The sequence below is a fragment of a genome (genome assembly GCF_019968985.1).
Source record: "MAG: Porospora cf. gigantea B chromosome Unknown PgB_NODE_57_length_51614_cov_128.903, whole genome shotgun sequence".
NCBI lineage: Eukaryota > Apicomplexa > Conoidasida > Eugregarinorida > Porosporidae > Porospora > Porospora cf. gigantea B.
This window is the reverse complement of record NW_027179124.1, coordinates 26,539-51,614: the sequence shown is the minus strand read 5'-3', so window position 1 is coordinate 51,614 and position 25,076 is coordinate 26,539. Positions and strand designations below refer to the sequence as shown.

The 25,076-nt window shown below is 56.1% G+C and overlaps 19 protein-coding genes across 35 annotated transcripts; 11 read left to right on the top strand and 8 right to left on the bottom strand.

Annotated features, from left to right (window-relative positions):
- Window positions 1-14: 14 nt before the first annotated feature.
- On the top strand, window positions 15-302 carry KVP17_001180 (uncharacterized protein; the record flags this gene model as incomplete). Its single annotated transcript, XM_068516363.1, has 1 exon — window positions 15-302. The coding sequence occupies one exon, from the start codon at window positions 15-17 to the stop codon at window positions 300-302; it is 288 nt and encodes a 95-aa protein (XP_068372995.1).
- A 42-nt stretch (window positions 303-344) lies between these two features.
- On the top strand, window positions 345-1,084 carry KVP17_001185 (uncharacterized protein; the record flags this gene model as incomplete). Of its 2 annotated transcripts, XM_068516370.1 has the most annotated exons (3): window positions 345-524; window positions 552-740; window positions 779-1,084. In XM_068516370.1, the coding sequence occupies 3 exons, from the start codon at window positions 345-347 to the stop codon at window positions 1,082-1,084; spliced, it is 675 nt and encodes a 224-aa protein (XP_068373002.1). The 2 variants fall into 2 exon arrangements, with proteins under 2 accessions (XP_068373002.1, XP_068373003.1); XM_068516371.1 differs by lacking the exons at window positions 552-740; window positions 779-1,084 and having other exon boundaries at window positions 345-539.
- Window positions 1,085-1,137: 53 nt separating this feature from the next.
- Window positions 1,138-1,848, bottom strand: KVP17_001174 (uncharacterized protein; the record flags this gene model as incomplete). Its single annotated transcript, XM_068516351.1, has 1 exon — window positions 1,138-1,848. The coding sequence occupies one exon, from the start codon at window positions 1,846-1,848 to the stop codon at window positions 1,138-1,140; it is 711 nt and encodes a 236-aa protein (XP_068372983.1).
- Window positions 1,849-2,114: 266 nt separating this feature from the next.
- KVP17_001169 (uncharacterized protein) lies at window positions 2,115-3,800 on the top strand (the record flags this gene model as incomplete). 2 transcript variants are annotated; one of them, XM_068516343.1, is made up of 1 exon in its annotated part: window positions 2,115-3,800. In XM_068516343.1, one exon carries the CDS (start codon window positions 2,115-2,117, stop codon window positions 3,798-3,800), a length of 1,686 nt encoding a protein of 561 aa, XP_068372975.1. The 2 variants fall into 2 exon arrangements, with proteins under 2 accessions (XP_068372975.1, XP_068372974.1); XM_068516342.1 differs by having other exon boundaries at window positions 2,283-3,800.
- Window positions 3,801-3,823: 23 nt separating this feature from the next.
- On the top strand, window positions 3,824-6,082 carry KVP17_001155 (uncharacterized protein; the record flags this gene model as incomplete). 3 transcript variants are annotated; one of them, XM_068516314.1, is made up of 6 exons in its annotated part: window positions 3,824-3,839; window positions 3,869-4,140; window positions 4,168-5,467; window positions 5,494-5,655; window positions 5,685-5,888; window positions 5,916-6,082. In XM_068516314.1, the coding sequence occupies 6 exons, from the start codon at window positions 3,824-3,826 to the stop codon at window positions 6,080-6,082; spliced, it is 2,121 nt and encodes a 706-aa protein (XP_068372946.1). The 3 variants fall into 3 exon arrangements, with proteins under 3 accessions (XP_068372946.1, XP_068372944.1, XP_068372945.1); XM_068516312.1 differs by lacking the exons at window positions 3,824-3,839; window positions 4,168-5,467; window positions 5,494-5,655; window positions 5,685-5,888; window positions 5,916-6,082 and having other exon boundaries at window positions 3,940-4,167; XM_068516313.1 differs by lacking the exons at window positions 3,824-3,839; window positions 3,869-4,140; window positions 5,685-5,888; window positions 5,916-6,082 and having other exon boundaries at window positions 4,273-5,499.
- KVP17_001159 (uncharacterized protein) lies at window positions 6,079-6,993 on the bottom strand (the record flags this gene model as incomplete). The annotated part of the gene is made up of 1 exon (XM_068516323.1): window positions 6,079-6,993. The coding sequence occupies one exon, from the start codon at window positions 6,991-6,993 to the stop codon at window positions 6,079-6,081; it is 915 nt and encodes a 304-aa protein (XP_068372955.1).
- A 1,044-nt stretch (window positions 6,994-8,037) lies between these two features.
- Window positions 8,038-9,075, top strand: KVP17_001165 (uncharacterized protein; the record flags this gene model as incomplete). Its single annotated transcript, XM_068516334.1, has 1 exon — window positions 8,038-9,075. One exon carries the CDS (start codon window positions 8,038-8,040, stop codon window positions 9,073-9,075), a length of 1,038 nt encoding a protein of 345 aa, XP_068372966.1.
- A 9-nt stretch (window positions 9,076-9,084) lies between these two features.
- Window positions 9,085-10,140, top strand: KVP17_001177 (uncharacterized protein; the record flags this gene model as incomplete). 2 transcript variants are annotated; one of them, XM_068516355.1, is made up of 2 exons in its annotated part: window positions 9,085-10,035; window positions 10,061-10,099. In XM_068516355.1, the coding sequence occupies 2 exons, from the start codon at window positions 9,085-9,087 to the stop codon at window positions 10,097-10,099; spliced, it is 990 nt and encodes a 329-aa protein (XP_068372987.1). The 2 variants fall into 2 exon arrangements, with proteins under 2 accessions (XP_068372987.1, XP_068372988.1); XM_068516356.1 differs by having other exon boundaries at window positions 9,085-10,140.
- On the bottom strand, window positions 10,132-12,078 carry KVP17_001162 (uncharacterized protein; the record flags this gene model as incomplete). 3 transcript variants are annotated; one of them, XM_068516330.1, is made up of 6 exons in its annotated part: window positions 10,132-10,531; window positions 10,560-10,746; window positions 10,775-11,321; window positions 11,350-11,521; window positions 11,548-11,918; window positions 11,947-12,078. In XM_068516330.1, the coding sequence occupies 6 exons, from the start codon at window positions 12,076-12,078 to the stop codon at window positions 10,132-10,134; spliced, it is 1,809 nt and encodes a 602-aa protein (XP_068372962.1). The 3 variants fall into 3 exon arrangements, with proteins under 3 accessions (XP_068372962.1, XP_068372960.1, XP_068372961.1); XM_068516328.1 differs by lacking the exons at window positions 10,132-10,531; window positions 11,350-11,521; window positions 11,548-11,918; window positions 11,947-12,078 and having other exon boundaries at window positions 10,653-11,312; XM_068516329.1 differs by lacking the exons at window positions 10,132-10,531; window positions 10,560-10,746; window positions 10,775-11,321; window positions 11,350-11,521; window positions 11,947-12,078 and having other exon boundaries at window positions 11,544-11,897.
- A 28-nt stretch (window positions 12,079-12,106) lies between these two features.
- KVP17_001156 (uncharacterized protein) lies at window positions 12,107-12,820 on the bottom strand (the record flags this gene model as incomplete). Its single annotated transcript, XM_068516315.1, has 1 exon — window positions 12,107-12,820. One exon carries the CDS (start codon window positions 12,818-12,820, stop codon window positions 12,107-12,109), a length of 714 nt encoding a protein of 237 aa, XP_068372947.1.
- A 56-nt stretch (window positions 12,821-12,876) lies between these two features.
- KVP17_001160 (uncharacterized protein) lies at window positions 12,877-13,167 on the top strand (the record flags this gene model as incomplete). Its single annotated transcript, XM_068516324.1, has 1 exon — window positions 12,877-13,167. The coding sequence occupies one exon, from the start codon at window positions 12,877-12,879 to the stop codon at window positions 13,165-13,167; it is 291 nt and encodes a 96-aa protein (XP_068372956.1).
- Window positions 13,168-13,314: 147 nt separating this feature from the next.
- KVP17_001171 (uncharacterized protein) lies at window positions 13,315-15,602 on the bottom strand (the record flags this gene model as incomplete). 3 transcript variants are annotated; one of them, XM_068516347.1, is made up of 3 exons in its annotated part: window positions 13,315-14,160; window positions 14,191-15,098; window positions 15,128-15,602. In XM_068516347.1, 3 exons carry the CDS (start codon window positions 15,600-15,602, stop codon window positions 13,315-13,317), a joined length of 2,229 nt encoding a protein of 742 aa, XP_068372979.1. The 3 variants fall into 3 exon arrangements, with proteins under 3 accessions (XP_068372979.1, XP_068372978.1, XP_068372980.1); XM_068516348.1 differs by lacking the exon at window positions 13,315-14,160 and having other exon boundaries at window positions 14,167-15,081; window positions 15,117-15,602; XM_068516346.1 differs by lacking the exons at window positions 14,191-15,098; window positions 15,128-15,602 and having other exon boundaries at window positions 13,315-14,013.
- Window positions 15,603-15,688: 86 nt separating this feature from the next.
- Window positions 15,689-16,814, top strand: KVP17_001166 (uncharacterized protein; the record flags this gene model as incomplete). 2 transcript variants are annotated; one of them, XM_068516335.1, is made up of 2 exons in its annotated part: window positions 15,689-15,722; window positions 15,751-16,814. In XM_068516335.1, 2 exons carry the CDS (start codon window positions 15,689-15,691, stop codon window positions 16,812-16,814), a joined length of 1,098 nt encoding a protein of 365 aa, XP_068372967.1. The 2 variants fall into 2 exon arrangements, with proteins under 2 accessions (XP_068372967.1, XP_068372968.1); XM_068516336.1 differs by lacking the exon at window positions 15,689-15,722 and having other exon boundaries at window positions 15,924-16,814.
- A 76-nt stretch (window positions 16,815-16,890) lies between these two features.
- On the bottom strand, window positions 16,891-17,660 carry KVP17_001179 (uncharacterized protein; the record flags this gene model as incomplete). 3 transcript variants are annotated; one of them, XM_068516361.1, is made up of 2 exons in its annotated part: window positions 16,891-17,451; window positions 17,481-17,660. In XM_068516361.1, 2 exons carry the CDS (start codon window positions 17,658-17,660, stop codon window positions 16,891-16,893), a joined length of 741 nt encoding a protein of 246 aa, XP_068372993.1. The 3 variants fall into 3 exon arrangements, with proteins under 3 accessions (XP_068372993.1, XP_068372994.1, XP_068372992.1); XM_068516362.1 differs by lacking the exon at window positions 17,481-17,660 and having other exon boundaries at window positions 16,891-17,280; XM_068516360.1 differs by having other exon boundaries at window positions 17,427-17,660.
- Window positions 17,661-17,713: 53 nt separating this feature from the next.
- Window positions 17,714-18,454, top strand: KVP17_001170 (uncharacterized protein; the record flags this gene model as incomplete). Of its 2 annotated transcripts, XM_068516344.1 has the most annotated exons (3): window positions 17,714-17,778; window positions 17,805-18,031; window positions 18,060-18,454. In XM_068516344.1, the coding sequence occupies 3 exons, from the start codon at window positions 17,714-17,716 to the stop codon at window positions 18,452-18,454; spliced, it is 687 nt and encodes a 228-aa protein (XP_068372976.1). The 2 variants fall into 2 exon arrangements, with proteins under 2 accessions (XP_068372976.1, XP_068372977.1); XM_068516345.1 differs by lacking the exons at window positions 17,714-17,778; window positions 17,805-18,031 and having other exon boundaries at window positions 18,071-18,454.
- Window positions 18,455-18,700: 246 nt separating this feature from the next.
- Window positions 18,701-19,363, bottom strand: KVP17_001164 (uncharacterized protein; the record flags this gene model as incomplete). Of its 2 annotated transcripts, XM_068516333.1 has the most annotated exons (2): window positions 18,701-19,324; window positions 19,352-19,363. In XM_068516333.1, the coding sequence occupies 2 exons, from the start codon at window positions 19,361-19,363 to the stop codon at window positions 18,701-18,703; spliced, it is 636 nt and encodes a 211-aa protein (XP_068372965.1). The 2 variants fall into 2 exon arrangements, with proteins under 2 accessions (XP_068372965.1, XP_068372964.1); XM_068516332.1 differs by lacking the exon at window positions 19,352-19,363 and having other exon boundaries at window positions 18,701-19,141.
- Window positions 19,364-19,580: 217 nt separating this feature from the next.
- Window positions 19,581-21,660, top strand: KVP17_001168 (uncharacterized protein; the record flags this gene model as incomplete). Of its 2 annotated transcripts, none has more annotated exons than XM_068516341.1 (2): window positions 19,581-19,593; window positions 19,637-21,660. In XM_068516341.1, the coding sequence occupies 2 exons, from the start codon at window positions 19,581-19,583 to the stop codon at window positions 21,658-21,660; spliced, it is 2,037 nt and encodes a 678-aa protein (XP_068372973.1). The 2 variants fall into 2 exon arrangements, with proteins under 2 accessions (XP_068372973.1, XP_068372972.1); XM_068516340.1 differs by having other exon boundaries at window positions 19,590-19,593.
- A 174-nt stretch (window positions 21,661-21,834) lies between these two features.
- Window positions 21,835-23,736, top strand: KVP17_001184 (uncharacterized protein; the record flags this gene model as incomplete). Of its 2 annotated transcripts, none has more annotated exons than XM_068516369.1 (1): window positions 21,835-23,736. In XM_068516369.1, the coding sequence occupies one exon, from the start codon at window positions 21,835-21,837 to the stop codon at window positions 23,734-23,736; it is 1,902 nt and encodes a 633-aa protein (XP_068373001.1). The 2 variants fall into 2 exon arrangements, with proteins under 2 accessions (XP_068373001.1, XP_068373000.1); XM_068516368.1 differs by having other exon boundaries at window positions 22,195-23,736.
- A 324-nt stretch (window positions 23,737-24,060) lies between these two features.
- KVP17_001163 (uncharacterized protein) lies at window positions 24,061-24,716 on the bottom strand (the record flags this gene model as incomplete). Its single annotated transcript, XM_068516331.1, has 2 exons — window positions 24,061-24,552; window positions 24,579-24,716. The coding sequence occupies 2 exons, from the start codon at window positions 24,714-24,716 to the stop codon at window positions 24,061-24,063; spliced, it is 630 nt and encodes a 209-aa protein (XP_068372963.1).
- Between the last annotated feature and the right edge of the window lie 360 nt (window positions 24,717-25,076).

Here is a 25,076-nt window from a genome sequence, read left to right as displayed (position 1 = left end):
CCTGCTGATTCGGCATGGGCAAGTGTGGTAAAGGAACTGGTTCTTTCGGTCTTCGTAATAAGAAGTCCCACATCCTCTGCAAGCGTTGTGGAAAGCGCTCATTCCACAAGACCAAGGAGCGATGCTCGTCCTGCGGATTCCCCGACTCCAAAATGCGGCGGTACAACTGGTCTGAGAAGGCGATGCGACGACGAACCCAGGGTACTGGCAAGATGCGATACCTCAAGACCATGGCGAACCGGGCCAAGTTCGGCTTCCACCAGCCGCAGAAGATCAAGTCTCACCGTGGTGTGAGGAACTAATCTGTGTGTGATGAGCAATCCCCATAGCCAATTCATTATTTCATGAGTGTCTTCTTCGAGTTGCAGCTGGCAATTCGGGCTAAAAGAACCTGCGACGTGCAGAAGTCGCTCCCTCAACTGCAGGCCCTGCAGGATCCTCTGGATGAATTTTCGACCACCGTGGTGGTAACCTCATTCAAAGAAGCGGTAAACTATCATCGGCAGTTCCGTCGTGTACTGAAGGTGAGATACACATGACTGTTTCAGCAGGGGAAAGCCTTGACGTTTCTGGCTCGGGGGTTGAAACGTGACGCGACGGCCGTTGAGAAATACATAAAGCTTGTGAATTTAGCTCTCCGACATCTTCTTGAAGAGCAAATCATAGTATTGGAATCGCTGACGTCGAATGATCCGCGTATAGTGATACAAAAGGCGGATTGCTTGCGTTACTTGTGCGAAGTGAGGGAGCGATTCGTCGTGTACAGATCCGAACACAGTCTCGAGACGCGGCCAACAAGTCGTACGAGGACGCACTACAAGCCACGTTGGAGAGGCCGCCGACCAACTCGCTTGTCTTGACTGCAGAGCTAAACTACTGCCTGTTCCTGGTCGACATCTGTAGGGATTTTCCTGCAGCCTTGCACCGAGCTCAGGAAGCTCTCGACAAGGCGGAGAGTCACTTGGACAGCGTAGAGCTCGACGACTACCAGTCTAGCGCGTGGTTGCTCCAGCTCATTCGTGAGAACGTCGCAAAGTGGGCAGCTACTGTGACCGAGCTTCGTCTTCCCCCACATCCAACGTGAATCCGTAACAGGATCTTCGACAGGCAGCACGATACAAGCATCCAAGGGCGTTGTCAGAGGTCACATTGGCTGTGTACTCGCCGGACTACATTCCCACCTTTGACTCCCGCCAAACGAGCCAGGTTCTGCAAGTCTGCAGGGCCACGTACGCTTAACGGCGAGGCAGCGCCAGTGGTCAGCAAGATCAGCTTATGAGGCAAGAACCTCACAAAAGGCAACAGATGTCGGAAAAACAGTCGCACCCGTGACTGAGACTGCAACACCTCATCGAGGCAGAACTCGAAGTAGAGCTCTCGTCTCGCAGCCTGCAGCAACAGCTGGCGGCGAGCCGAGAAAGGCAGTCTTTCTAGGGTGAGGTCGACCTGGATGATATCCACTGGGCCTGACGCCACTGCTGATGCGAAGGCCTTCTCGGTGACGGGCCGCACTGCGAGAATGTCGAACTTACCAAGTCGACTAAGGGTCGTGAGCCTATCCGCCTCGTCCGTGATGACGGTGAGTCTGGAAGCCTGCAACGGGAACTCCTTGAACTCGAGCCCCAGGTCCGCCAGCTGCCGTGACATCTGAGCGGGTTTGATCTTACCTCGGAGGCGAGACGTGAAGTTTGCTCCGGCGGGGAAGCATATTCGTGACTGGAACTCGCCAGATGACCGAAGATCGACAGTCTCATTCCAGACGACTCCAGAAAAACCGCTGTCTACCGCGGCCTCCAAGAGCGCAGCGGCCCTTTCAGCGGAGTACTGCATACAAAGATCCACATGCATGTCGCAGAATTCGGCAAATGTCAGTTCGTAGAGTCATGTTCGCAAACATGATTCAAGCGGGACGGGGTAGCCCATGTCAACGCCGACCCTCCAGGCCTTTGCTGAATTCCCGCTGTTCTGGTTTTTTGGGAAAACCAGTCAGAAAAACCGGCTCTGATCGTTTTAGGGTTTAGGGAGGCACTCTTTCGAGGTCGATATAGTATTACGCATGCACAACATTAATGCCGCCCCACAAATAGCACGCGACGTGTGTGGTTCGCACACCAATGGTGCATGACTGGAATCTGACCAGCCACGCCTGTGACCGCCGTTTCTCTCCTCTTGAAGTGAGCATTAGACATGTGTCTCTTGTGGGGTGGCGACCGCGGGAAGATGGCATTTGGAGCCAATGCTGGGACAGACCTGTGACTGCCTGGGTCCCTCGCCCCCTTTGGATGGACTTCGTTGGGGTTATTCCGAAATACGTGGACTTCCGTGCTCTGAAGGAAGTGCGAAACGTCCATTTCTCACGATCCGAGTCGTATCTACCAGCATCCATGCTCCTTTGGGTTATCCTCATTATCTGGGCAACCACTCTATTTGCGAAGCAAATAATTGCACGTCGAAAGGAGTTCTTGCAATGTCTGAAGCGGAAACTGAAACACCAGCTTCTAAAGTGGTTGGATGAAGATTCTTTGGCAACCTCTCAGACCGTTGAAAAAAGAACTGTGGAGGTCGGAACCCAATGTCATGAGGAGGAAACTCTGAGCGACGCATTCGAGCTCTCTGACACAGAGGGGGCTCCTGTGAGAGATCCACCACGCAGACGTTTGCCACCGCTGCCTTCAAGGACTCCCCTCCAGGTACAAGTGGACATGGAGTCACCTCTGCTGACAATGAGTCGGCGTTTCTGCCAAGCCAGCGTAGTGGGGGCGGAGCCTCCCAGCGATGAGACTGATACCCCTCGCGGGCCTCTCGGCCGTAGCACGAGCCACCTGGCGATTCTAGGGGACGAGATGGTTGGGGAGGTCCGGACTGAGCAGCCGCCAGGAGTGGCTTCGCGACTGTCGATCAATATCAGCGAACTCAGCCTTCTCGCCACGCCGCGGCCGGCAACCGATGAGGAAACCGCGCCTGCTCCTACTGGCCCCGCCTTGGGTGTGGTCAAGCAAACTGCAGTTCAGATGGACCCTGTCATGTATGTGTCATCTCACACCAAGTCCCAGCGCCAGCCGCTCCCACAAAGCACATGTATACCGCGAGAGCAGTCTTCGGAGTGCAAGTTCATCAGCGTGGTCCCAACGCTTCCAAGGCTTTCGCCACGCAGCAGGCCAAGCGGAGACAAGGCGCATCAGAAGCTGCTCTCGACGAGAACTCACCCGCCCCGCCCTGTTGACGACATCCCCCTGATTCAGTTGGACGACCCCCCATCCCCCAGAGGGCGGCGAGACGTACTTGCCGCTGAGGGCATGGACCGGTCGACCAGTCCGAGCGGTATTAGCGTTCGAATGTCGCCGCACAAACGACAGCGGACGGAGGCAGCACAGCCCTCACCATTTCCCCCAGCAAGACTCACTGGAGCTGCGAAGCGAATTGAATCGGCGGAAGCAGCACAGTCCACCAAGCCAAACGTCACGTCACTGCCGCCAAAGCCACAGGTGCCACCATTGAATCTGCGAGGGCGATCCGCTTTTCACACCAGTGTGAAGAACGCCAGCCGCCCTCTACTCCGCGAAAGATCCGCCTATACACAGAGTGTTGAAGCCCCCAGCCGAAAGACGGCAGGGTGCACCATATTCCTGCCGGCATCTCGTCACGGGTACCTGCTAGGCGGGAGCTTCACGTCGAGGTCGACAGGTGTTGCTGACTACTACGAAACCGCTCGAACACCGTTAACTGCGAGGCTGTCAAGATCCCGAGGCTACACGTCCAGGAGGTCGACCAGCATGCCGCCAATGCCCTGTGTGTTGTAGCAAATATCTAAATTCCACCGTAAATGCAGCACCTTCAGTGTAGGTCACCTCCGATGCGTCTTACCAAGACAGGCTTGGAGACCCGCCAAGTGTAATCTGCGACGTCGATACCTTTGCTTACTCGACGGCCTACGGTCAGATGGTCCAGCCTCACGAGATGGAAATGCACAATGCGTGGGCTGAGCCGTCGGAGATCACCCACGTTATATATCGCGTAGTGGTCACTCTCATCAAGCCTGAGGAGCTGGCCACGGCACAGGAGCAGCTCTCTCGGGGGTTGGATATTTCCAAGGAGTCGGTGGTGCGTCGTTGGATAATCTGGAAGCGTTTTGCCGAATTCGTGAGTCATTGGTCCTCTAATAACTAGGACGACCTGTATACTCGGTTGGCGAAAGCCGTCCCAACCCTTCCGTCTCTGCCTGGAAAGACGTTCATCAGACAGTTCGATATTTCCCACGTGCACGACCGGAGGATGCGTCTGCATCGGTGGTTGTCCAATCTGGCACACCATCGAGACGTGCGGGGCAGCGATGCGTTCAGGGATTTCGCCGACTGCGTAAGAGGAGGCGACTCCCGCGAGCCCCGCGTAGTTGCGCGTATCCAAGAGCCGTCCATGGGGTTACGGGCTGCGGCTATGACCAGTACGTGCGTCCTCACGGCCTCGTGTGACTTCAGTCCCATGTCGGCGGTGGACTCGCTCATCTCTTCGTGGATGCGCTGGGACGCGGCTCCTGCCAACACTAAAACGCGCCTCGGGTTGTGGGGGGCTCCCCAGGCGTTACCTTTCCGCCGGCTCGACGATGAGCAGTCCACAAGCCCTGCAATACCCCTAAGCGTGGCGTCGAGAACTCCGCGAGTATCATGTCAGATGACGCTCAGACAGACGCTGGGGCCAATTACTCTGGGGCTCGTCCCACGTGACGACGACGAGGCGGGATTCCTGCTAGAGTGGTGCGAGAATCTCGACGAGTTGGTGACTGCTTCCTATTTTTGTGCCACCTCTGGAATGTGGTTCGTTGGCTTCGCCAACGGTCAGATCAGTTGTTTGCCCGTGCCACAGGACTACAGTGCTGAGGACTTGGAGCTGCTCTCTGACATTGTCCACAGCCCACCTTTGGGCCCGCTAGGGTCGATCCCGGCTCACTGCTGCCGAGTAGCAGGGATACACTTCAATGATGGGATTCTTTTTTCGGCAGGTCGCGACTCAGAGGTGCGCGTCTATTGCTGCAGGACCAGCAGCCTGGTATGCACCCACTGCGTCTCCGATTCCGTGTACTCAATGACCGCATGCCGCCTGGGCACCTTCTCGCACATCTTCGTTGGTCTTCGAGACGGGTCCGTTGTTGTCTTGCACTTCGACCACGCGACACGTTCGATTTCTGAAGGCAGCGCCTTCCGAGGTAAGGCAGCTTTCCACGGCGTCGAGGATTTCTTTTCCCCGCATAGTTGCCAAATTACTGCTATGCATGCTGAGGGAGGTTTTCGGGCCAAGGCTGACGCCTACAGTCCGGGAGACGCGGAGCACACGCTACTGATCACGGGAGACAAAAGCGGTTCGTTGGGCTTCTGGGCGCTGGAGAAGGACACCTCTAAAGTGCCACAGTTTCACCAGCGGCTGGGCTCATACCTTCCGCCATCGTTCGCAGCGGCATCTCGATATGGTATATGTGGGTCCCTGACGGCGTGGATACAGGTTTGACTCTACATCTGCTTGGAATGATGCATGATGCTGTGCCACGGGAGGTGACTGCCGTGACCTACAATCGTCACACGCGGGAGGTATTAGTAGGTGGTCGATCTGGTCAACTGGCATCCTTTGATGTGGATGACCAGTCTTGCTTGTATCGAAGCCAGAGTAGGCACGAAGGAACGAGAATCACGCAGTTGAACAGAAAATTCCAGGTGCCGGCAGAGACCACGGCCTTGCGACGCTGGCCATCGGAGACCAGACAACGCAAGGCACAACTCGCCGGAGGCTGCTACTGGCCGCGTCACGACAAGGCAGTGTACGGCTGCTGCAACTGCCCTTTTACGAATCTCCACATGAAGTCGCAGTGTTCAGGGCGATGAGGGAGAAGGCGACCCAGCGTGAGTGCTGTGAGGGTATTGTAGCAGCCACCCCGACAGTCGTAAGCGTCGTAACTGAGTTCCCTCGCACAGTTCGCGAAGCGCTTGATTTCGGAAGGGACATACAGCAGAACATAGGCGACCTCTATGGATGGAAGCAACCGAGCACGAAGGCCCCTTCAGAGAGCCTGGACCAGTGGTGCCAAGAGGCCTAGTTCCATGTTATAACGCTGTTGTCGTAAAAGCTGCAAGCAGCATACCCGTCTCGTGAGGATGCAACGCCGTACCAAAGACGATCTTTCTGATCCGTGAACCACGACGCTTCCTCAGAGAGTTCGCCGCTGAATTTTTGCAGGCCACTCCACGTGCATGCCACTAGGAGAGACTGGCCCTGCGGCCGAATGCGCCATATACCGTCCAGAGATTGGACCTCTGCAACTGGCCTGGCGAGCTGTCGCGTGTCAAACAGACGCAGATGGCCGTCGTAGCTGCCGGTGTACAACCGGTTTTCGTCTGCCCATTGAGCAACAGTAACCCCAGCGTCGTGTGACTTCGCGTTCGAAGCCGCTGGTCGTTGCAAGTCTCGGGTGTCCCAGATGCGAAGTTCTCTGTCATCCGCTCCGGTGGCCAGGAGCCCGTCCTTGTTGAACGTCACACACCACGTTTCCGCCTCATGGGCCTGCCATCGATGGCGTACCTCCCACGAAGATCCATCCAGCACCACCACAGTTCCGGCACTGCTGCATGATGCTATTCTTTCGTGACAGACATCCAGCGCTACGCCAATGGTGTCAGGACTGTGATACTCCTCGATAGATGCGGATCTCTGCAGCTGCAATTCACCATCAGAGCCAATAGAGTACGAGAGGACAGTAGAGTCCGAGGTCACCGTAATGAGGACGTCATCGGAAACTTTTGCCTCCAGGATTCCGAAGTCTGTTAGTAACTCGACCCAGGGCACGAAGCCGTCCGCCGTCTGCTCATGAATGAGCACCCCTCCGCAACGCTCGGCGCCTGACACGTGTTCGTACATGGCCTGAACCAAGACCTCTCGGCCGTTAAGCCTGGCGCTGCTCACGTCGTCCACATGTCGAGGAGTTGTCCACGACTGCAGGCAATTCGCCATTATGGTTTCTCTGAGACGTTCGATGTGTCTGCTGTGACCCTGTTAGACTATGTTAGTGGTGTTCCTAAGCTCGCGCGCCAACCTTACGAATTGCGCAATATGCACACGGCTGTGTGTTCTCCGGAGGTTCTAAAGGATTTCTCCCTCCAGTACGACTCCAACGGCAAGGGTGTTTCGTGCAATGTTAACGGCCAGCCATGGAACTTTCGCCAGCTTGTCAGCAAAGGAGGACGTCAAGATGTAGCCATGGCGGTCAACGTCATCCCTGAAAGGCGTCGCACTCCGCCACGTAGGTGGCTGAGTAAGGAACACGCGATCTCTTTGGTTATTAACCATTCCCTGGAGGACAAATTTGTAGGCGCATCTGATCCCGCAACGGAAACTCCAGCCCCGCCGGTGGTGAAGCCCGCGTCTGTAGCGCCTGCACATAGCATGCCTTCGCATAGCATGCCTTCGCATAGCATGCCTTCGCATAGCATGCCTTCGCATAGCATGCCTTCGCATAGCATGCCTCCGCATAGCATGCCTTCGCATAACATGCCTGCGCATAGCATGCCTTCGCATAGCATGCCTACGCATGGCTTGGCTGCTCATGGCATGCCTAGCAGGCCTACGCATAGCATGCCGACGCATAACATGCCTACGCAAAGCATGCCTACGCAAAGCATGCCTACGCAAAGCTCGGCTGTTCATGGTATGTTTACGCATGGCTTGCCTCCGCCCGGTCATAGTGAGAACCATAGTTTGGGTTCGGCACACTGGGATCGGCGTCCAATTTTCACCAAGCGTGTGGGGCAGCGGCGAGCCTCGTCTCTGTACCCCCAGGCTAGAAATCGCCCCCCTCTGAAGCCTGCAGTAACACCAGAGGGAAGACCGATAGTCACATTCGAGTCCGAAAGCGAAGAGATCCAACCCTCCTGCGGTCTGAGCTGCCGGCCGGCCACGCCTAAAGAGCGTCCAAGTCGTCCAAGTCGTCCACCCCTTGCGCCACCGAGAACGGATCATCCGTCCCGACGAACTTTGTGCTGCGATTGCGGTGTGAGAATGGAGGACCCCTCCCGTCGAGAGGGAGCCAACTCCCGTCGGGAGAGTGCTCCGCAGAACGAGCTGCGAGAGGCCTACACTGCTTCCGTACCGGCTCCGTTGGACCGACCACCGGTTGCGGCACCGGTTGCACCAGTCGCGACGTACTACCGCGCGCCTCCGGAGTACGTGCACGCCCCACCAACATACCACCGCGAGCCTGCTGCCTACCATTGCGAAGAGTTCCGAGGTCCACGTAGACAGAGCTCTGCGGAGTCCGCTCTAATAGGGAACGGGCGTCGTCGTACGGAGTCGCGGTCTCCTGAGCCGTGGTCTCCTGAGCCTCGTTGGACGCCAGCCAACGAGTTTCCCCGCAGAGAGACGCAATCCTGGGAGTCGCGCCCGTTAATAGAAACTGGACACACTCGAGCTGGAATGGAGGACCGACCAACGGAACTGGTAACCCGGAGAATAATTCATAGGCCTGGCCCCTGGGTTGAGGAGCAACCACTGACCTATGGGCACACGTCAGTGCAACACAACCTGGAGTCGTACTCTCCGTCACTCCACAGGTATGGTGTCGTCGACATGGCTGAGAATTCCCAGGAGATGCCGCTCCGCGAAATCCGAACTCAACCGGCTCCGCGTGACGAGCCGCCCCCCATTGCAGTGCTTTCTCCCGAAACGGAATCTGTAGATCGGCCCGTGACATCAGGAACTGCTTTAAAAGTACCCAAGCGAACTGCCAAGCCTGCCAGCAAGAACGCCCCCACATCCCGACAACCCGCAAGAACTCCGCGCGAGGAGCCTTATGAACGCCCGACTGAGCGGAAGAGGCCCGCCGAGCCTCGAGAGCGGCCCGCCGCGCCTCGTGAACGGCAGCCCGAGCCTCGTGAACGGCAGTCTGAGCCTCGTGAACGGCAGTCTGAGCCTCGTGAACGGCAATCCGAGCCTCGTGAACGGCAGTCCGAGCCTCGTGAGCGACAGGCCGAGCCTCATGAACGGCAGGAGTACCGAGTCGAAACTGGAAACCACACCTTCAAAGTTGTACGTCTGTGAAATGTTAAAATGTTGGTGTCACGCCAAGAGGTGGCGCCAGGAAACTTTGGATTGGTGGCCCTACGTACCATAGAGAAGGGCGAGGAAATCGCACGCAGCCCTCTGCTAGCTGTCTGGCAGGACGACTACAGTCGCCTGCTAACCCCGGCCTGTGCGGTCTGTCTCAGCCCTGTACTGCACGTTGCTGAGAGGATTCGGACCGTTATGCAACTGGCCGACCTCTCCTGGGAGTCGCAGTGGGCTTACCGCTGCTCCTGTGGGGCGATGGCGTGCTCTGAGGAGTGCTGGATCCGGCTTCAGCAGTTGCACGCCATGTTCCACTGCTGGGGTCGAGTCCTTCGGAAATGGGTACGTTCATTCGTGGCGGACGAGGCGCAGGTCCCGCTCGCGTCGCTGGCAACCGTTTTGGCGGTATCAGCAGTGGTTGACGGGATATCCCCCGTGCAGGGCCTCATGACCAGTTCGAAGCTCTACTCGTTTGTCGGCGCCTTCCACAAGGCCCTGTCCACTGCGATACCTCAAACCTCCCTGTCCATTGAACAGCTAAACCGGATGGTAGAAATAGCTGACAAAGTCGCCGTCGAGGTGGACATCCCCGTACCCAACCTGCCCACGTCAGACGTTCCAGAGGGGCATAGCAAAGATGCCATGTGCTTAGTGCTGCGCCTTCTATGTGAAGGCGTGGGCGAGGGCATCGCGGGCCGGCAGCTGGCCCTGCAACGCGTGCTACAAGCGGGTATTGAGCGGTATGAAGAGCTCCTACCCGCTGAGATGTTGGACGCCGCGTCACTCGCCCTGGATTCGACTCTCCCTGCTCTGTCGTCACCGGCTGTTATGGGCTTGGCCTTAGCAACTGTTGCTGGGCAAGCCAATCACAGCTGCGAGCCCAACGCGGCCGTTTCCATCGCTGGTGTACACGTAGCACTGCAGTCTCTTCGACCCATTTATATGGGGGAGGAGGTTTCGATTTCATATGTTCCCGCAGAGGACGACCTCGACGCTAGACAGAGCGTGCTTCAGATGAAGTACGACTTCAAGTGTCACTGCGCGCGCTGCTCATTGTAAGTCGAAGTCAAAGTCGCTGCGGGACCGCTTGGCCGCGGGCCGGTGGTCGTCGCCTTCGCGGGCGCGTTTAGGTCTGGTCAACAGATTTTCTTGGTCGGTAGGCGGCGTGTTGGATTGCGAGGCGTGTGGTGTCTCGTCATCAGTACGTTTTCGTTTTTGTGATGGGTCTTCCTGTGTTTCAGAGCGGTAGAAACTCTGCAAGTCCACGCCCTCGGAAGCTCCGGGAACGGATGCAGCGACCTCCTCCTTTTGTTGGCTCCGGAAGCTGGGCTTAACAGGCGGGAGAGATATCACTAGTGGGCTGTTCGTCAGCATTTTCGGCTCCATGGTGTCCTTGAAGCCTGCCCTGATCAACTCGATCCATGAGTTCATGGCCTCTCCGAACACCTCGCTGCGTGCGATGTTCCATCAAGACTCACTGCGGGCTGCTTGAGTGCATGACCCACTTCATTGCCGTACACCGGACATCCACGGAGTCCTGATGCGTAAAAAGCAGGATCTCCGTTCCCATCTCACGCCTCCAGTGATGCTCGCACAGCTTTCGAGCAACCATGCAGGAAGCCAGCGGGTGCCCCAGGGTCGGCTCGGGGTCCACGTCCCAGTAGGCTGCGTGTATCAGGCGTTAAGTGCTCACTTGCACACGGCGCTTGGCGGAAGAAGCGAACGCTGGACGTGCGGGCGCTGGCATCGTGCAGCAGGGTCCACACTCGCCGAGTGACCGCACTTTTCAGCTGGTCAGCGAAGTCAGACACTGTCTTGGCGAGACGCGCATTGCGGTCCCGTGTTGCGTGGTGTGATGCTGTGAACAGTTGCTTGTCGGTGTCAGCGAACCATGCCAACAACTGCAAGACTGGCCGCGTTGATGGCTGCCGTCTCTGATCCGATCGCACAATGGAAGACATTATGAGGAAGGCCAGGTCGGCGCTGGAAATGTACGGAGGTAAACACGTCTGTTTGAGACGACGTCTCATGACAGGGGCACTCGACTTCGACCACACCTCCGGGATCGTCTCTCCTCGAATAAGCTGAACAATTCGACTCTGGAGTGCTTGGCGTTTGGACTTCTCCAACATGAACAGCGGTTCCTGCTGCTCCGCTCGATCTAGCTGCAGATCGGCGGTGATGGACACAAAGGGCGACTTCTTCTCGGTTTTTCGGAAGATGGACGCCATGAGAAGTTTCTGGTTGCAAACTATCAGTCTCGCCCACCTCCACTGAGAGTGACCAAAAGAGGGGCTCCATAAACGCGTCGTCGACCAGCTCGAATTCCTCTGACGGGCGGTCGCGCAGCGCGGCCTTCACGTCCCGCAGATGGCGGGTGTAATCTGTCAAGGTCAGTTGGCCAAAGAGCAAGTGGTACGCGAGGGCAGTACAGAGCACGCTGTGTTTGCTCGCTTCCTGTCCTACAACGCCGAACCTGGCTGGTCGACTCCCAGCTCGCTTTCCAAGGACCAGACTGCCAGGCACGAAGGCCACGCCGAGGTGAACTCCCCCACGTCCTGCTGCCACAAGCACCGGTCCTCAGCGTTCACGATTAGATGCACTTTGCTGTCCTCCAAGCTGTCGTACTGGGGAGAGAAAGGTCGGGCACCGTCGATGACGAACACCTCGATGGATGGGTCTATCCAGTGGCGTACGTGGCAACGGCTCCCCAAATTCAGCAAGATCACCACGCTGTCTTTGCTGACGACTCCGGAGCGAGTAACGACCTCCAAACCTGCGTACCCCTGTACACCTGAAACGTGAACGTCGAGCATGAATCTTTCGACCAGCATACGCTGGGTGGAAACTTGTTTGCTAGCTCACGCTGAGCAAGAACGCGCCGCACAGCGCGTCAGGGTCCTCGTTGGCGAGGAGAATCACGTGTTTAGCACGTCGGGATGTGGCGTTGTAGAGAGCTGACAATAACGCTTCCGTAGAGCGTATAACAGAATTCATTACAGAAATCGTGTGACAATTATGGAAATCACGTTTCGTCAACCAGTCTACAGTTTGGACCTAGGTTGTACATCTCGGCGCCAGACTTCTTCAGGGCGAATTCACGCTTCTCAGCGGCCACGGGCGCTGGAAGTTGTCGCTTGGTGAAGCGTTGGCTGTGCTTCTCCTGTGATAATTCATGGGCATGTCTTTTCTGTATGGTGTTGCTGATGAAGTCAACGCTTGGATGCAGGAACCAGTCGTACTTCAGACAGTCCACATTGCTCCCCGGTGAGAGGCCAACCTTCCGCACAACCTCAGCCTCCATTGTCATGTCGTGTCGCAGCCCACTAGCTTCACGGTCAGGGTAAGTACGGAGCAGGGCTCGGTATATTGGCTCGGAAGGGACTGCACCTCCAGGCCTTCGCATTGGCTTGGTGACCACAGGGTCCAAGGTGTGAGAAAGCATTTCGGAGACTCTGTCCGCCTGTGGGGGGGCGTGCCGCCTTGCGCTGTCTCCCGTGCTTGGCTCTGGCCAAAGGCTGGTGGCGCGGTCGGAAGGGTAGTGTCGGCGTTGGACTCTGCGGGTTTCCCGCTCTTCGCTGTACTCAGGCGTCAGCAGCTGGGTGCCGCCGAAGAGCTTCTTGTGCCCCGACTGTGCACTTATGGTTCGCTCGGCATTCGTGCGACCTGCGTAGTGCTCAAGCGGCGGATCGCAGCAGAAGATCGTGAATGGGCGGCGACCAGTCTCTGTGAGGTACATGAAATGCTCTTATGTTGCCCCCAGTCATTCTGTCAAACAATACGCATGCAATTTTAATGTTCCGTGGTGTCACTTACAACAGAGAGCGCGAAGCCTATCGCGCGGAGTGCAAGGTTAAAGGCAGACAGGTCTACAAGGACTTCAGTGTCGCAAAGTGTGGAGGTCACAAGGAAGCTCAAGAGGCGGCAGTGGAGGAACGTCTGGTCATGGAAGCCGAGGACAAGAAACACACACGTAGACCATCAATCACCAAGGAGAATAACACTCTCCAGCGCACTCTGGTGGAGTACGTCGCCCAGACAGGACAGGGAGTACGACAGACCACCCTGCTGGAGTTTACGAAGTGACATGCTTTTTCCTTCTGCTTGGAGTGGAGACTTGGCGTATGAGTTGCTGCACCTTGCCCTTCTTACGCATATCGGGAGGGTCTGCGGCTGCGGGCGGCCGCGATGGGCGGAATTTTGCCTCCACGACAAGCTTTTGCTCCGTGGGGGTCAGCAAACTGTAGAAAGGGCCGACACAGTCCCTGGTAAACAAATATGGCAGCTGCCATGATACGTGTCCCGATCACTCACCACTGGATCAAGCAGAATGAAAAGTCGAGCGGACCCGACAACGAACTTTCCAACGAGGTCTGGAGTTATCAGCGCCAGGTCTTGGGTCGCCCAGAGGCTGGCCAACTGCTTTAGAGTAGATGGGTAGTCTAACAGTTCCTCGGAGGAGAACCACTCAGAGAAGTGATCCATTTGGTATTTTGACAGCAAAAACCCCACCCCCTCGGCGTCCAGCGTCTCCACCGCGTTCTGTGCATCAACTGGGTCTGTCCATCTCATGCGAGAAGGAACATCTGACCTAGACACCCAGGACTTGCCGCTGGAAGCGAGTGTAGGTTCCAAAACCTCCCCTATATGCGGCAAGAGAGCCTCCGACATGAACCGCAGCGCCGCCACGCACAGCGACAGGACGTCGGTATTGGTCAGCAGCCGAGGTCGCAGCCGCGGGAACATTAGGCGGACGGGAAACGAGCCGTACGGATACGTAGGGAGGCGTGGAAGACTAAGGCCGGCGAAGCACATGAGGGGGTCCCCGGAACCGGTAGCTTCGCTGTTGCTGAGCAAGACTCGATCGTCTGCTGTAAAAAGACGAGTGAAGACCTCAGGTCCGATTCTCCATGACAGCAAGAGGCAGCCCATGCCGGTCAGATTACGCCCCGACAGATTGACGCTGGCAATGAAGTTGCGAACAGGAAACCCTTCAGAAAGGTCAACGCAGGCGTTCGGTATTAAAGTCTGCAGCCGGGCCTCCTCAGCACTGATGTTTTGCTGCTTCAGCTTGCGCTTCTGCGTTCAGTACACCCAGAGTGGCCTCACGTTCACGTGCGACACCAATTCGGTCGTGCAGTCCACCTGGTTCGTGAAGAACTCCTGCAGCAGGTGGGCGTTCTGCGTTGCCTCCAGCAAGATCCCGTCAGAGGAGCTATCCTCATCATCGTCCTCCACAGGGAAGCTTCGAGCGCGCGTGTCCCAATTATTTACCACACGGTTCGCGTGTTGGTTGTAGGCGCTCTGGTTGGCACCCGCAGACGCCGGAAGCAGAAAGGCCCGAAGAATCTCCACACGTGGCAGATGACATCGATCGATAACATGGACGTAGACTACTCTTTCGTTCAAAGTGGTGTAGTGCACCTCCACCTTGAACCGCCTCCTCACCTTTTGCTGCTGCAGCTTGCAGAGCCAGGGCTCCACGGCAGTGTTGGCCACGTTGATTCCGAAGTCGCATTGGAAGCCTCCCATGTTAGGATGGATCCAAACAACTCGGAGAGACAACGCGGCTCCCCCAAGCTGTGGTGGGATGAACTCATAGCACAGAGAGCCTGATACCCCGCGGAACAGACCGTCGCAGTAGGCCATGCACTCCGATGCTTCCCCAGGCATGATGTACTCAGAGGGTAGCGAGTACCAATAACCTTCTGACAAATTCAGATTCATGTGTGCCACGGCATGGGGCGGCAGCTTCAAGGAAGTGGCCGTCAGGTTGACAAGGCGGATCGTGACTGACCGCATAACTTTCTTGCGGGGAGGGTGCACTGGCAGCGATACTCGTGAGAGCGAAAGCGGATACGCACCCCCCTTGCTTGCGCATAGTTTGCGAATCTCACGGGGAACGTCGCTGACCGTGTAGTAGTCCCTGCATGCGGTCTCCATGCCTACTGTCGAGTCGAGAACACTCATAAACCTCTCCATTTGCACCACTACGTTAGCCTGAACCTCCTTTAGGACTGTATGACTTTCGTTACCAATGACCCACAACGAGTACCCTCTGGAGTGGCTGAGATATCGGCCTCGATCCTCAAGTCAACTTTGCCTCTAATCTTGGCCGACACAGCAAACCACTGTTCGGCCTGCTCGCCAGTCACAGTAGGAGACTCGCTCTTGTCGATGTTCCATAGTGACACCCGGGAGCCCTTGCGAAGGTGGCGTTGTCTAGGATGCAGGTGCAGTACGCTGATGCGCATTCCTGCCAGCTTCTCCTGCCCTGACTTTGCGGAAAACTGCAGAATGAATGCCAGGACGTACCCTTCGATCCTTAGGGCGTACGCGATTGTCCCGCTGATGCTGCTTCCAGTTCGGGGGCCGTACAAAGCGCAGTCCATCGTGCTGCCTACAGGAAGGATCTCTGATGGGCAGCGTCGCCAGGAAGCCGATCGACCTACAGAGGCTTGGCGGTAAAGCTGCACGTCTAATCGGTTGGTGATGGATATTGAGATAACCCTATAGGCCATGGGTCCCTCACGTTGGTACTGGTAGGTCAGAGACTGCAACGCGAATTTTGGTTGGGCAAGCCACCCTGAATAGGGTAATTTCCTCAATGTTCAATGTTAAGCGTGAAACGCTTGACAACGGTAGGTTGATGGCTTGGTTTTAACGCAGTGGAGGAGTTTCAGACAGCGCCGCGCAAGACGACCTGCCGACATTGCGATCGACAAGTGCTCACTCTCGTAGAGTCTGTCAACACGTGGAAAACTTTGGTGGCCGGCATCATCTGCATCGTGTTATTCTCGTGGTTTGCCTTCTGCATTCTTCCTCTAGTATTACCGCTGACGATGGATTCCTGTCACTACTGTCCCAAGTGTCAAAATCTATTGGGGCGGTCGAGTCGCTGTTCGTTCATTCCTGCCTCCGCCAGCAAGGAAATCATCACCGTCCGAGTCGGCAACTGCGCCATCATACTGAGCCAGCGCTACATCTGGATGGGTCTCTCGGCCGCCGTGGGAATCAGCCTGGTGGTGGCCTTGCGTTTTTACTTCCAGACGTACGGACTTCCCAATATTCCGAGAGGGGACCCGACGGACGTGACATGGCCTGACTTCTTGACTGAGTGTGGAGCTCGGGCTAGTTTGGGGAACCCCATCCGGGCGGAGAGGACGTTTAACGACCAATTCGCACACAGGACTGTCACGTGGACTGGCCGCCTCCTCAAGGTCGTCGAAGGTTTCTGGGGAAAGAACATCCTCTATATCCTGATGGAACCGCACCAAATGCAGAAGGCGTTCTCTCCGGACATCGCGATAGTATTCGACAAGGCGCACAATTCAGATATAGCAGACCTGCAAGCGGGTGATCTGGTTCAGTTCGACGCTACAATGGTAGAACTCGGAAAGCGTGGACACCCTCACCTTGCATTTTTGTGGGAGATTTATAAGATTCGGGACGCTAGATCGCTCCCTACGTTGCCTGAGAAACCCGACGCACTTAAGTGGATCATTAACCAAGCGAGGCCTACAACAACCAGCGCACCTATTCGGCCTCGGATAATACCTAGGCCTCCTGTTAGGCAGGCTCCTCCAGTTCCGGAACTGCCAGTAGTCCCGACAGTTCCCACCGCGGCTCCGGAAGTCGACGCTACACTTATGTTGGCAGCGGCAGCCCAGCAGGCGACTGTACTGCCACCTGCGGTTCCACCTACGCGACCGACGCAAGGACAGCCTGTGTGAAGTGGCAGTGACGTTCTCGACTGGCAATCACAGTTATTATGTCTCTTTGTCTTCAGACACCTACCAGCATTCCTCGTTAGGGGCATTCGTTTGCGACTGACGGCCACTCGCGGGCTTCAAAAGACTCACAGCTCTCCTCTGCCATACTCTTGCATTCTTCGGCATGTGCCTCTTGGGCGCAGCTTCGAATGAGGCGCAAGGTTTCCGGTGTGTACTTCCGAAGCCCCACCAAACACGGCAACCAGGCGTCCAACGCCGCGTATATTATCTGCTGCTGAGAGAGACTGCCGATGCCATTAACAAATGATCTCCGCACCAGATTTACCTCGGCTTGTCTCTTGTCGTAGGTGATGCCGAACTTTGCTATCGTGTCCGATAGCCCTCTTCCGTAACGGTCAGCCAGCTCCTTAACCGGACCAACCTTGACACCGAAGACATCACGAAAGAGTCTTACCTCCCCCAGCATTTTGAACCCTATCTTGACAATGTCCTTTCGGGCAAGCGCGTCCCGCAGCAGGGGGTGTGCTGCTCCGAACTTCCCCTGCGATGAGCGATAAGGTTCAGGGATGCAGTAAACCAAAATGGAGTTGTACGTAGCCAGCTGTGTCACTGTTACGCCGTCAGCCTTTCGAGGATCCTGGGTGAGCGGTCAAAACACTGCCCCACGCTTTCAGTATCGAGCCCTACGATCCACGATTCTGCATTTTTGGGAAGTGCCGTAAGATTCCTTCGCACCCAACGCTCCGTTTCTTCAGGAGAGTATGTCACAGTCACCTTGGCCCTGCCCGTTTCGAACCGATCGGCAAGGTCCACGAGGTTCTGTTCTTCCAGTGTGATGGAGATCATCACAATTTTTTGGTGAATAGTATGTGGTAGATGGTGCATGTGCTGCGAAAACCATGTGTCTCAGCACCGTGTGCTTCTGCTGCTTCGGCCGCCGGTCATCCTTGTTCGGTTTCCTAAGGTGAGGTTACACCGTGGCACACATAGCCTGCGTGCCGGCGTCTTGAGTCTCGGACTGGCCTTGGGATCGTTGTTCATGGGGTATGTCCTGATGCTAGAGATTTACTTGAACTCCTTCCGCATGTCATGTGCTGAGGCAGTGGTACATGTCAGTCACTTTCTGGGTCACCGCCTACGACTACCTGAGCTGGAGGACCTCAGCTTCTCTGCTGTGTACAATGTCATCGCTTGGCAGACGAACACGCTGACAAACGGTGAGCGACGTCTGCAGTTGACACCCAGCCCTGGCTGCGATGTGCGGAGTCTACGGGTGCTGCGGACTCATGGTTAGCTTCTGTGCAGTGTTCCACTTTCGCGTGCTGTTCTTGGCCACCCGTCTGTTCTTGGAAGTTCTTCTGGGAGCGCAGCTGTTGTCCTTCTTCCTGCAGTGTCTGCTGCTGTTCGTCATGATTGACAATGTCGAGTTGTTTACCTCGTCCGCTTGGATGGTCTCCCTGCGTTTGCACGCGCTCGCGATTCTGCTGGGTGGCGCGCTGTTACTGATCACTCTCGATTGTGTTACCAGCCTTCAAAAGGTAATCTCTGCCGGAGGCATCGGTAACGAGCTCAAGACTGCGAAGCAGGTGCGTGCCCAACAACAACTGAACGAGGACGTCAGCGTGGGCCTGCTTGCGTGACGGATTTCCGATGAGGCTTCTGGTGTCATTCACGGCGGCAGCCTACGCCATGAACGTACATGAGGCCGACATTCTGATGACTCCGACTCAGTTAGTGTGAATCGGTCACGACACAGCAATTGGAACTATGTGCGGAACGAGATCCTAAAGACCAAGCAGAAGCTGCGAAAGTACGTTAGAGCCGAAGCTCGAAAGGCCCAGACGTTTTATGACGAGCTGCTGAGTCAGGAGTACAAGATGAAGTGATCACTGGTTCATTGGGTTCTCTGGCGCCTTCTGCCACTTTTTAGACACGCGCTCCTTTATCTGACTGAGTTTTAAACCGGGCGACTCAGCCTGGACTTTGGGGATCCATTCCGCCTCGTAGGCTTTGTAGGCCGCCATTCGCCGTTTCTCGGGGTGGGCGTCAGACTTGGGCGTACCTTCAATAAAATCCATTACCTCCTCGATGTCGTCGGCCACCTGATGCGCACACTTGTTAGGATTTGCAGTCCCCCATGCGTTAGTGTGGTCGGCTGTGACGTTGGCTTTCGAGCTCTCAAACCTCTGCTTTGCAGCAACAGCCGCTAACAGCTGCGAGTTGGCGATTTGCCGGCGCGTGACCTTCTTCGGTGCCTCGACCTTGTGCGACGTCACTGTTAGCTCTTCAGCGGCCAGCAGGGCCCGGTTCTCCCTCTTCCTCAACATTGCGTTCTGTTTCGCCTCCTCTAGCTGGGCCCGCCTTGAAAGTTTGTTGTCTATGATTTTATTAGGGTCCTCCCATTCCTTGTCGAGAGCTACGCGAGCGGCTTCCGCTTTCTTCGCCGCTGCGGTCGCGACTTTCCTGTCATGAGCAGCAGCAGCTCTCTCATTTACCTGTCCAGAGCGGTACTGTTTTTAGTTGTAGATTTGTCTTACTGTACGCGCCATACGGCCGAAACTTCTAAAACTTTCAATTTGATGATCATTGAAAGTTGGCACCAATTTCGCACCTCCTCTACCTCTATGATGTCTGCACGCACAGGGTGCAATTCATCCTAGGGGCGCGGTGGCACTTTTTTTTATGTCACGACGCATAAGATTCGCCTACTTACACCCAGGTGCCAAAGATCATAAATTATCGGTATTTCGAGTAACTGCGGGAGCTATGCCCCTCATGCGTAAGTCGGGCTGCCTTCTTTCGCGTTACTCACTTCGTTACAGGTCTAAATGAAACCTCTTCCAATGCTGATCGAGCAATGGCGACTGTAGTTCCCCTCATAGGAGCAGCAGGTGCTGCTTCGATTAGCACCAAGAGTGATGCCAAAAGGGCGTCAGTGGTCAAGACCCAGCCGACATCAACCAAGAGAGCTTCGCTTGTCGCTCCTCCGACAGCAGGACCAAGTCAACGCAAAGTTGATCACGCTGCGGCTGACAAGTTATTCGACGCGAAAGCGAAAGGTCAAATGATGGGGCCCATGACAAACCGAGTCAAGTCCATGAGGGCTGGCAAAGCGCTGGGAACTAACACAGCGAGAGTTGTGAAAAAAGCTGCAGCTTCTCCGGCGCAGAAAATCAGCGGAACGAAATCTGTGTACTGGATGGAAAGTCCGCAGGGCAACATGAACGGGACCTTTGGAGTGGGCCTCATTTTCGAGATCCCTGGCTTGCGCCGCCGCCTGGAGACGTCCAGCAAGGACTCCTTCATGTTGGATCTCTTCGCTCAGACTCTATTCCAAACCGAGAAGGCGCTTGCAGCGGAAAAATCTGAGGATGTCGAGGCGCATGCGCGACCTCTGGGCCTAATTACGTCCGCTGCTCCCCTGATTGGACGCGACGGCACTATCCATATCAACTTCAGTGGTACCGAGAAGGAAGTGAAGGAATTCATGAAGACTGTTGCAGCGCGCGCCAGCAAGCCACCCAAGGTTGGCAAGGGATTCATCATGTACCTACAGGAGTATCTGTACAAACACCTGAACGCGAAGACTCGTACAGACACTAGAGTCGCGCTCAAAGAGATATACCACCAGCAGCGGTGCCTACGCAGCATCGTTATGCCAAACCAAGTTTCTGTCTACAAGCAGATGCAGGAGACCATGGGCCTTGATGCCGAGACTGTTCAGAAGGCGATGAAGAAGCAGGAGATTCGGCTCGAGCGGGGCCTGATCGTTGCTCCTACTAAGGACAACGCGAAAAGTTTGCTAAAGCTTGTGGACCCCGATGACGCTGCTGTACCAGAGGGAGCTCCAGTGGTCATCAGGCAACTGGCAGATGTATGTGGGCCTGGAAAGCGCTTGTGTCTGGTCGGGAAGCCCATTCGCGGCCTGGATGCCAGCAGCTCTTGTATAGCCTTCCCTTTTGACCCATCCAGCCCCGCCGAGATATTCTTTGTTCAGCTCTTCAAACGAAAGCTGATCGCCAGTTTCCAGCAGGCGTTGACGACGCTCAATGATCCGGTAATGAGCGAGTACTTCCATCTGGACCTCTCGGTGTTCAGGGAGATCGGTACCTTCCAAATTCACTTGCGGTGGCTCACACTGGGGACGCACCAGTTCAAAGGCCAAACCTCGATCAAAGAATTCATCAATGAAGTTAGCGACAAGAAGGATCGTGAGATCCTTGAACAAGATTTCAACTTCATGAAGAACTCGGTCATGCGCGAAGTCTCACATCCCATGGACCGGATTCAAAGAACGTTCGAGGCGATCGTGGCAGGTACAGACCAGCAGGAGCTGAACGTGGCACAGGAGCTGGAAGACGTCAGTGTGCACGACTTCATCACGTGGCTTGAGGACATTTCACGTAAGCCCACACTCTGTCTGGAGTTCATTTCTGAGGCTGACGCATTGCACGAGCGATGTCTGAAACCGTTTGTCAAGGCGGAAAAGCGAACAGACGGGTATGAAGTGATGAAGATGCCTGAGGAGATCGAGAAACAACTGGAAGAATACGAGGCTATAGCTCGTAAGGCGTACGACAAATATGTGGGTACCGTGGCGGCCAAGACGTTGAATTTGAGTCGGATCAAGGAGTCAAAGCTCGTGCCCACGAAGAAGAAGCCCCGGCCTGCCACTAAAAAGAAGGGCGGACGAAAGACCAAGAAGCATGTCAGAAGCTCAGCCTCTGTCAAGAGCTCGGGGGCCTCTGTCAAGAGCTCGGGGGCCTCTGTCAAGAGCTCGGGGGCCTCAGCGAGGAGCGCAAAGAGCAACTCTGTGAAGAGCGCCAAGAGTGTCAAAACCAAGTAGATGTATTGATGAGTATACAAGTCCCATAATAATTTCGAATAACGATGCATCAGCCGTCACGTGCTCCAATAGCGAGCCACCAAAGCGGCTATCGTCATGTGCAACCGGACTACTCGCCTCGACCTCGCTCTTCTTACCAAGAAAGGTGATAATAGGAATGGAGTCTGACTCAGCATGGCTCGCGACGGCCGCCGCAGACGTGTGGTGGAGGCGCCGCCTCGTATGGTCGACCACTACGGGCCTGTCACGGGGATGTCCTCGCAATACAGCCCTCCTAGTTACAGGCAACATTGGCCATCACAGTACCCCCCCCTCCAACAATCCTCCCCCCTTCATGTCACGTACGCAGGGCACGATCCGCTCCCCCGAGCAGTGTCGCGTACTCCTCATTCAGTGGATCCCATCCACGAGGCGGTTTTCGTCCCGCAGCCCATGTACCGAAGCTCGGAGACCTCAGTTCGGCCCTCGACTCGGACTGCCGTTCAGACTGAGTCAAGGTATCGTCGGCCCAACGCCGCAACATTCCAGCCTCCTATGCCTGCATCGTCGACGAACTCGCCCATCGGCAGACCAGCGGTTTCCACCCTGGGCCACTCGGATGTCTTCCACGAGCCACAGCGGCGTCGCGACATCAACCGAAGCCTCTCTACCCCCGTCAACCGGAGGCGCCCTCCTCGCCGTTTCCAGGAGTACATGACTCCGAATGGCGAGATCGACGTTGACGCAATTCTTCATCGACTCCAGCAGCTGGAGGATCTCGTGATGAGGTCGGGGTTGCGCAGTCCACGACGACGCCACCGGCCTCGTTGGGAACCTCCCGTCGTCTGGGAGGATGATGACGACGACGAGGAGGAGGATGAGTATGCGGGAGACTACGGTTACATGCCCAGCGACCCTTACTGCCACTCCCGGTCCAACTACCACCCGACAAGGACCGAGCCATCCTACCCCCCTAGAATGGCAAAGTCTATGTACAGGCAGATGCGCCCTGAACGACCTCGAGCCGCCTCTGTGAGAAGTGTGGGGGGAGGATTTGATCCACGGTTACCCCAGTATCAACAGAACGTCAAGCTGCCCGCCCGCATGCAGCCGGAGGTCCCCCACGCTGATGGTGAGACGGACGGTCAGTCGACTCCAAAGCACAGCTTGGACATGGCCAGAGTGAGACAGTCGTTACAGCCCGTAACATTGGACAAGGCGGCTCTTGCAGATGCCGATCCTGCCGAAGTGATGAGCATCGTCAACTCCACAAACCAACGCAATCTGGACTTGGCGAACAACGTCCACTTGGACAGGGCGAAGGCGGAACCCTTGCAGTTCGTAGACAGGGACCAGGTGAAGCGCAAGCTCCTCGAGATGAACCCGCAGTTCGATTTGCCCGGTGGGGCCGACATGCTGGTGAATGCCCTGGAGCAGCACTTGCAAATCAATCCTAACACTACCCCCAACCAGTGTAAGGAGACACTCGATCCCAATTTTGATCAACTGGTACAGGAGGTCGTGAGGCGCATTCGAATCAAGGAGGAGGACCGGTTCAGGACGCTGCACGTGACCCGCGTGTACAAAAGACCCGAGGTCCGCATGATTGACAATTTGCTCACCCAAGAGGAGTGCTCCTCCCTGGTCGCAGCCTTCTCCGGCGCCTGCCGTCCGGTGCCATTCGAAGATGCGGGGTTTACTAGCCCCGCCGATGGCGATATTCCGTGTGTGCAGTTGCCCTGCCGCGGCCCTTTATTGGAGAAGCTCCTTCGGCGCATAGCCCACGTGATGCTGGTAAATGTGAATGACATTGCCAAGGTGGTAATGACCTGTCAGCCAGCGGGTGTGGAGATCCCACAGGTTAGAGATATGCCTGGCCGTAAGGCTGCCATGCGCATCATGCTGACTGAGATGGACGAGGACGCAATTGATTTTTACCACCTGGGGTTCAAGGTGCGCCCAATTCCTGGTCTCGGCGTGCTTTACTATCCCAGCCAATCGGCTGATGACGAGGCAGATGAACAACTCACCATGGGCTTCTCGGCGACGGAGAAGGGCGGATTTACGTCTTTGTACCTCTATGCCACGTGGAAGTGATGGCTTGATTTGGCAACTCCAACTAGGCGCACTGCTTCTTCTTCTGTCAATCGCAGGGGGATGTTCTTGCGTTCGTCGTCCTTGAAATCAAATGCTGCCACAAATGAAGCCGCAGATACGATAAGTGTGAGGTGGTAGCGGTGCTCTCCTTGGAGCAGTGATGGATGTCGTAGTAGCTGGACATACTCTGAGCGGACGTGCAGGTTGTACACTTCCTGTGGTGAGTCCGCATGCACCAGGCACCAGACCAGGCAGGCGATCATGTCGTCCACTGTTTTAGGGTGGTCTTTAAGGGCGTACTCTATAACACTCAGCACCACTCGACTACAATTTAGGAGCGAAACGAGCACCGACCGCGGGGCCTGCGTGTCCCTTGCTGACTCTTCCCACAGTGTTTGATTTCGTCGCGGCCAGCAGCTCTCCAACCATAGTCAGCAGCGGTGCGCGCAGCTTGTGAGGCAGAAGGAGTTCGTCCACCTCCAACTGAGTTAAAGTCAATCCGAAGACCCGAAGGACATTCAAATTCTTTTGTAGCCGTTGATCCTCCAATCGGAGTGGAGTCGTCTCCACCAGTCGCAGCACGTGAGGTGCCACCTTTGCCGCGATAAAGGCCTCAGTGTGCTCAGTCAAGAGCTCGGCAGGAACGTGCTTCAAGGTTGCCTGGCCTGCGAGCGCAGAGCTGGACGCGTCGACCGCCTTCTGGAACGTCCGCGCGACCTCCTCGGTATTTCCGCAACTGACGATCGCATCAACCTGTTTCCGGAGCAACGCGACGACCGGCGCGCATTCCAGAGACTTCAGCTCAGAGAGAAATGCCTGTGTGCGTTGAGAAGATGCCCCACACGATAATCGATTATGCGTGTCTTCGTGTCATCGACTCCGATGTCTGACAGATAACGTACACCGGAAGAGAGCAGCTCCTTGCTGAAACGCACCAGAGAGAATCTGTTTTCCACTCCTATGGACTCCCACTCATCCATCAATCAAGATTCGAATCTCGCAAATTAGATAGCGCATGCAGGGGAACGGAGGTTACGATGGTCCCAATCGGCGGCGCCCTAGGAACCAGCGCAGACGCTGGTCACCCGATGAACGCCAAAGAACGCATCGAGACGCTCCAAGTTGGGCAAGCCGCTGGAACCACTCGCCCTCTCCGAGGAGACGTGACCGGCCAGACGGTGGTCGTGACCGGCCGGACGGTGGGCGTGACCGGCTAATAAGTGGGAGTGGCCGTGATCGGACACCGCCACAGGAGAGCAATCGCTGGAACCCGCCTTCCAACGAGGAATCAAGACGTGAGCACCGGGAATCAAGGCACACCGGATCGCAGAGATTTCGTT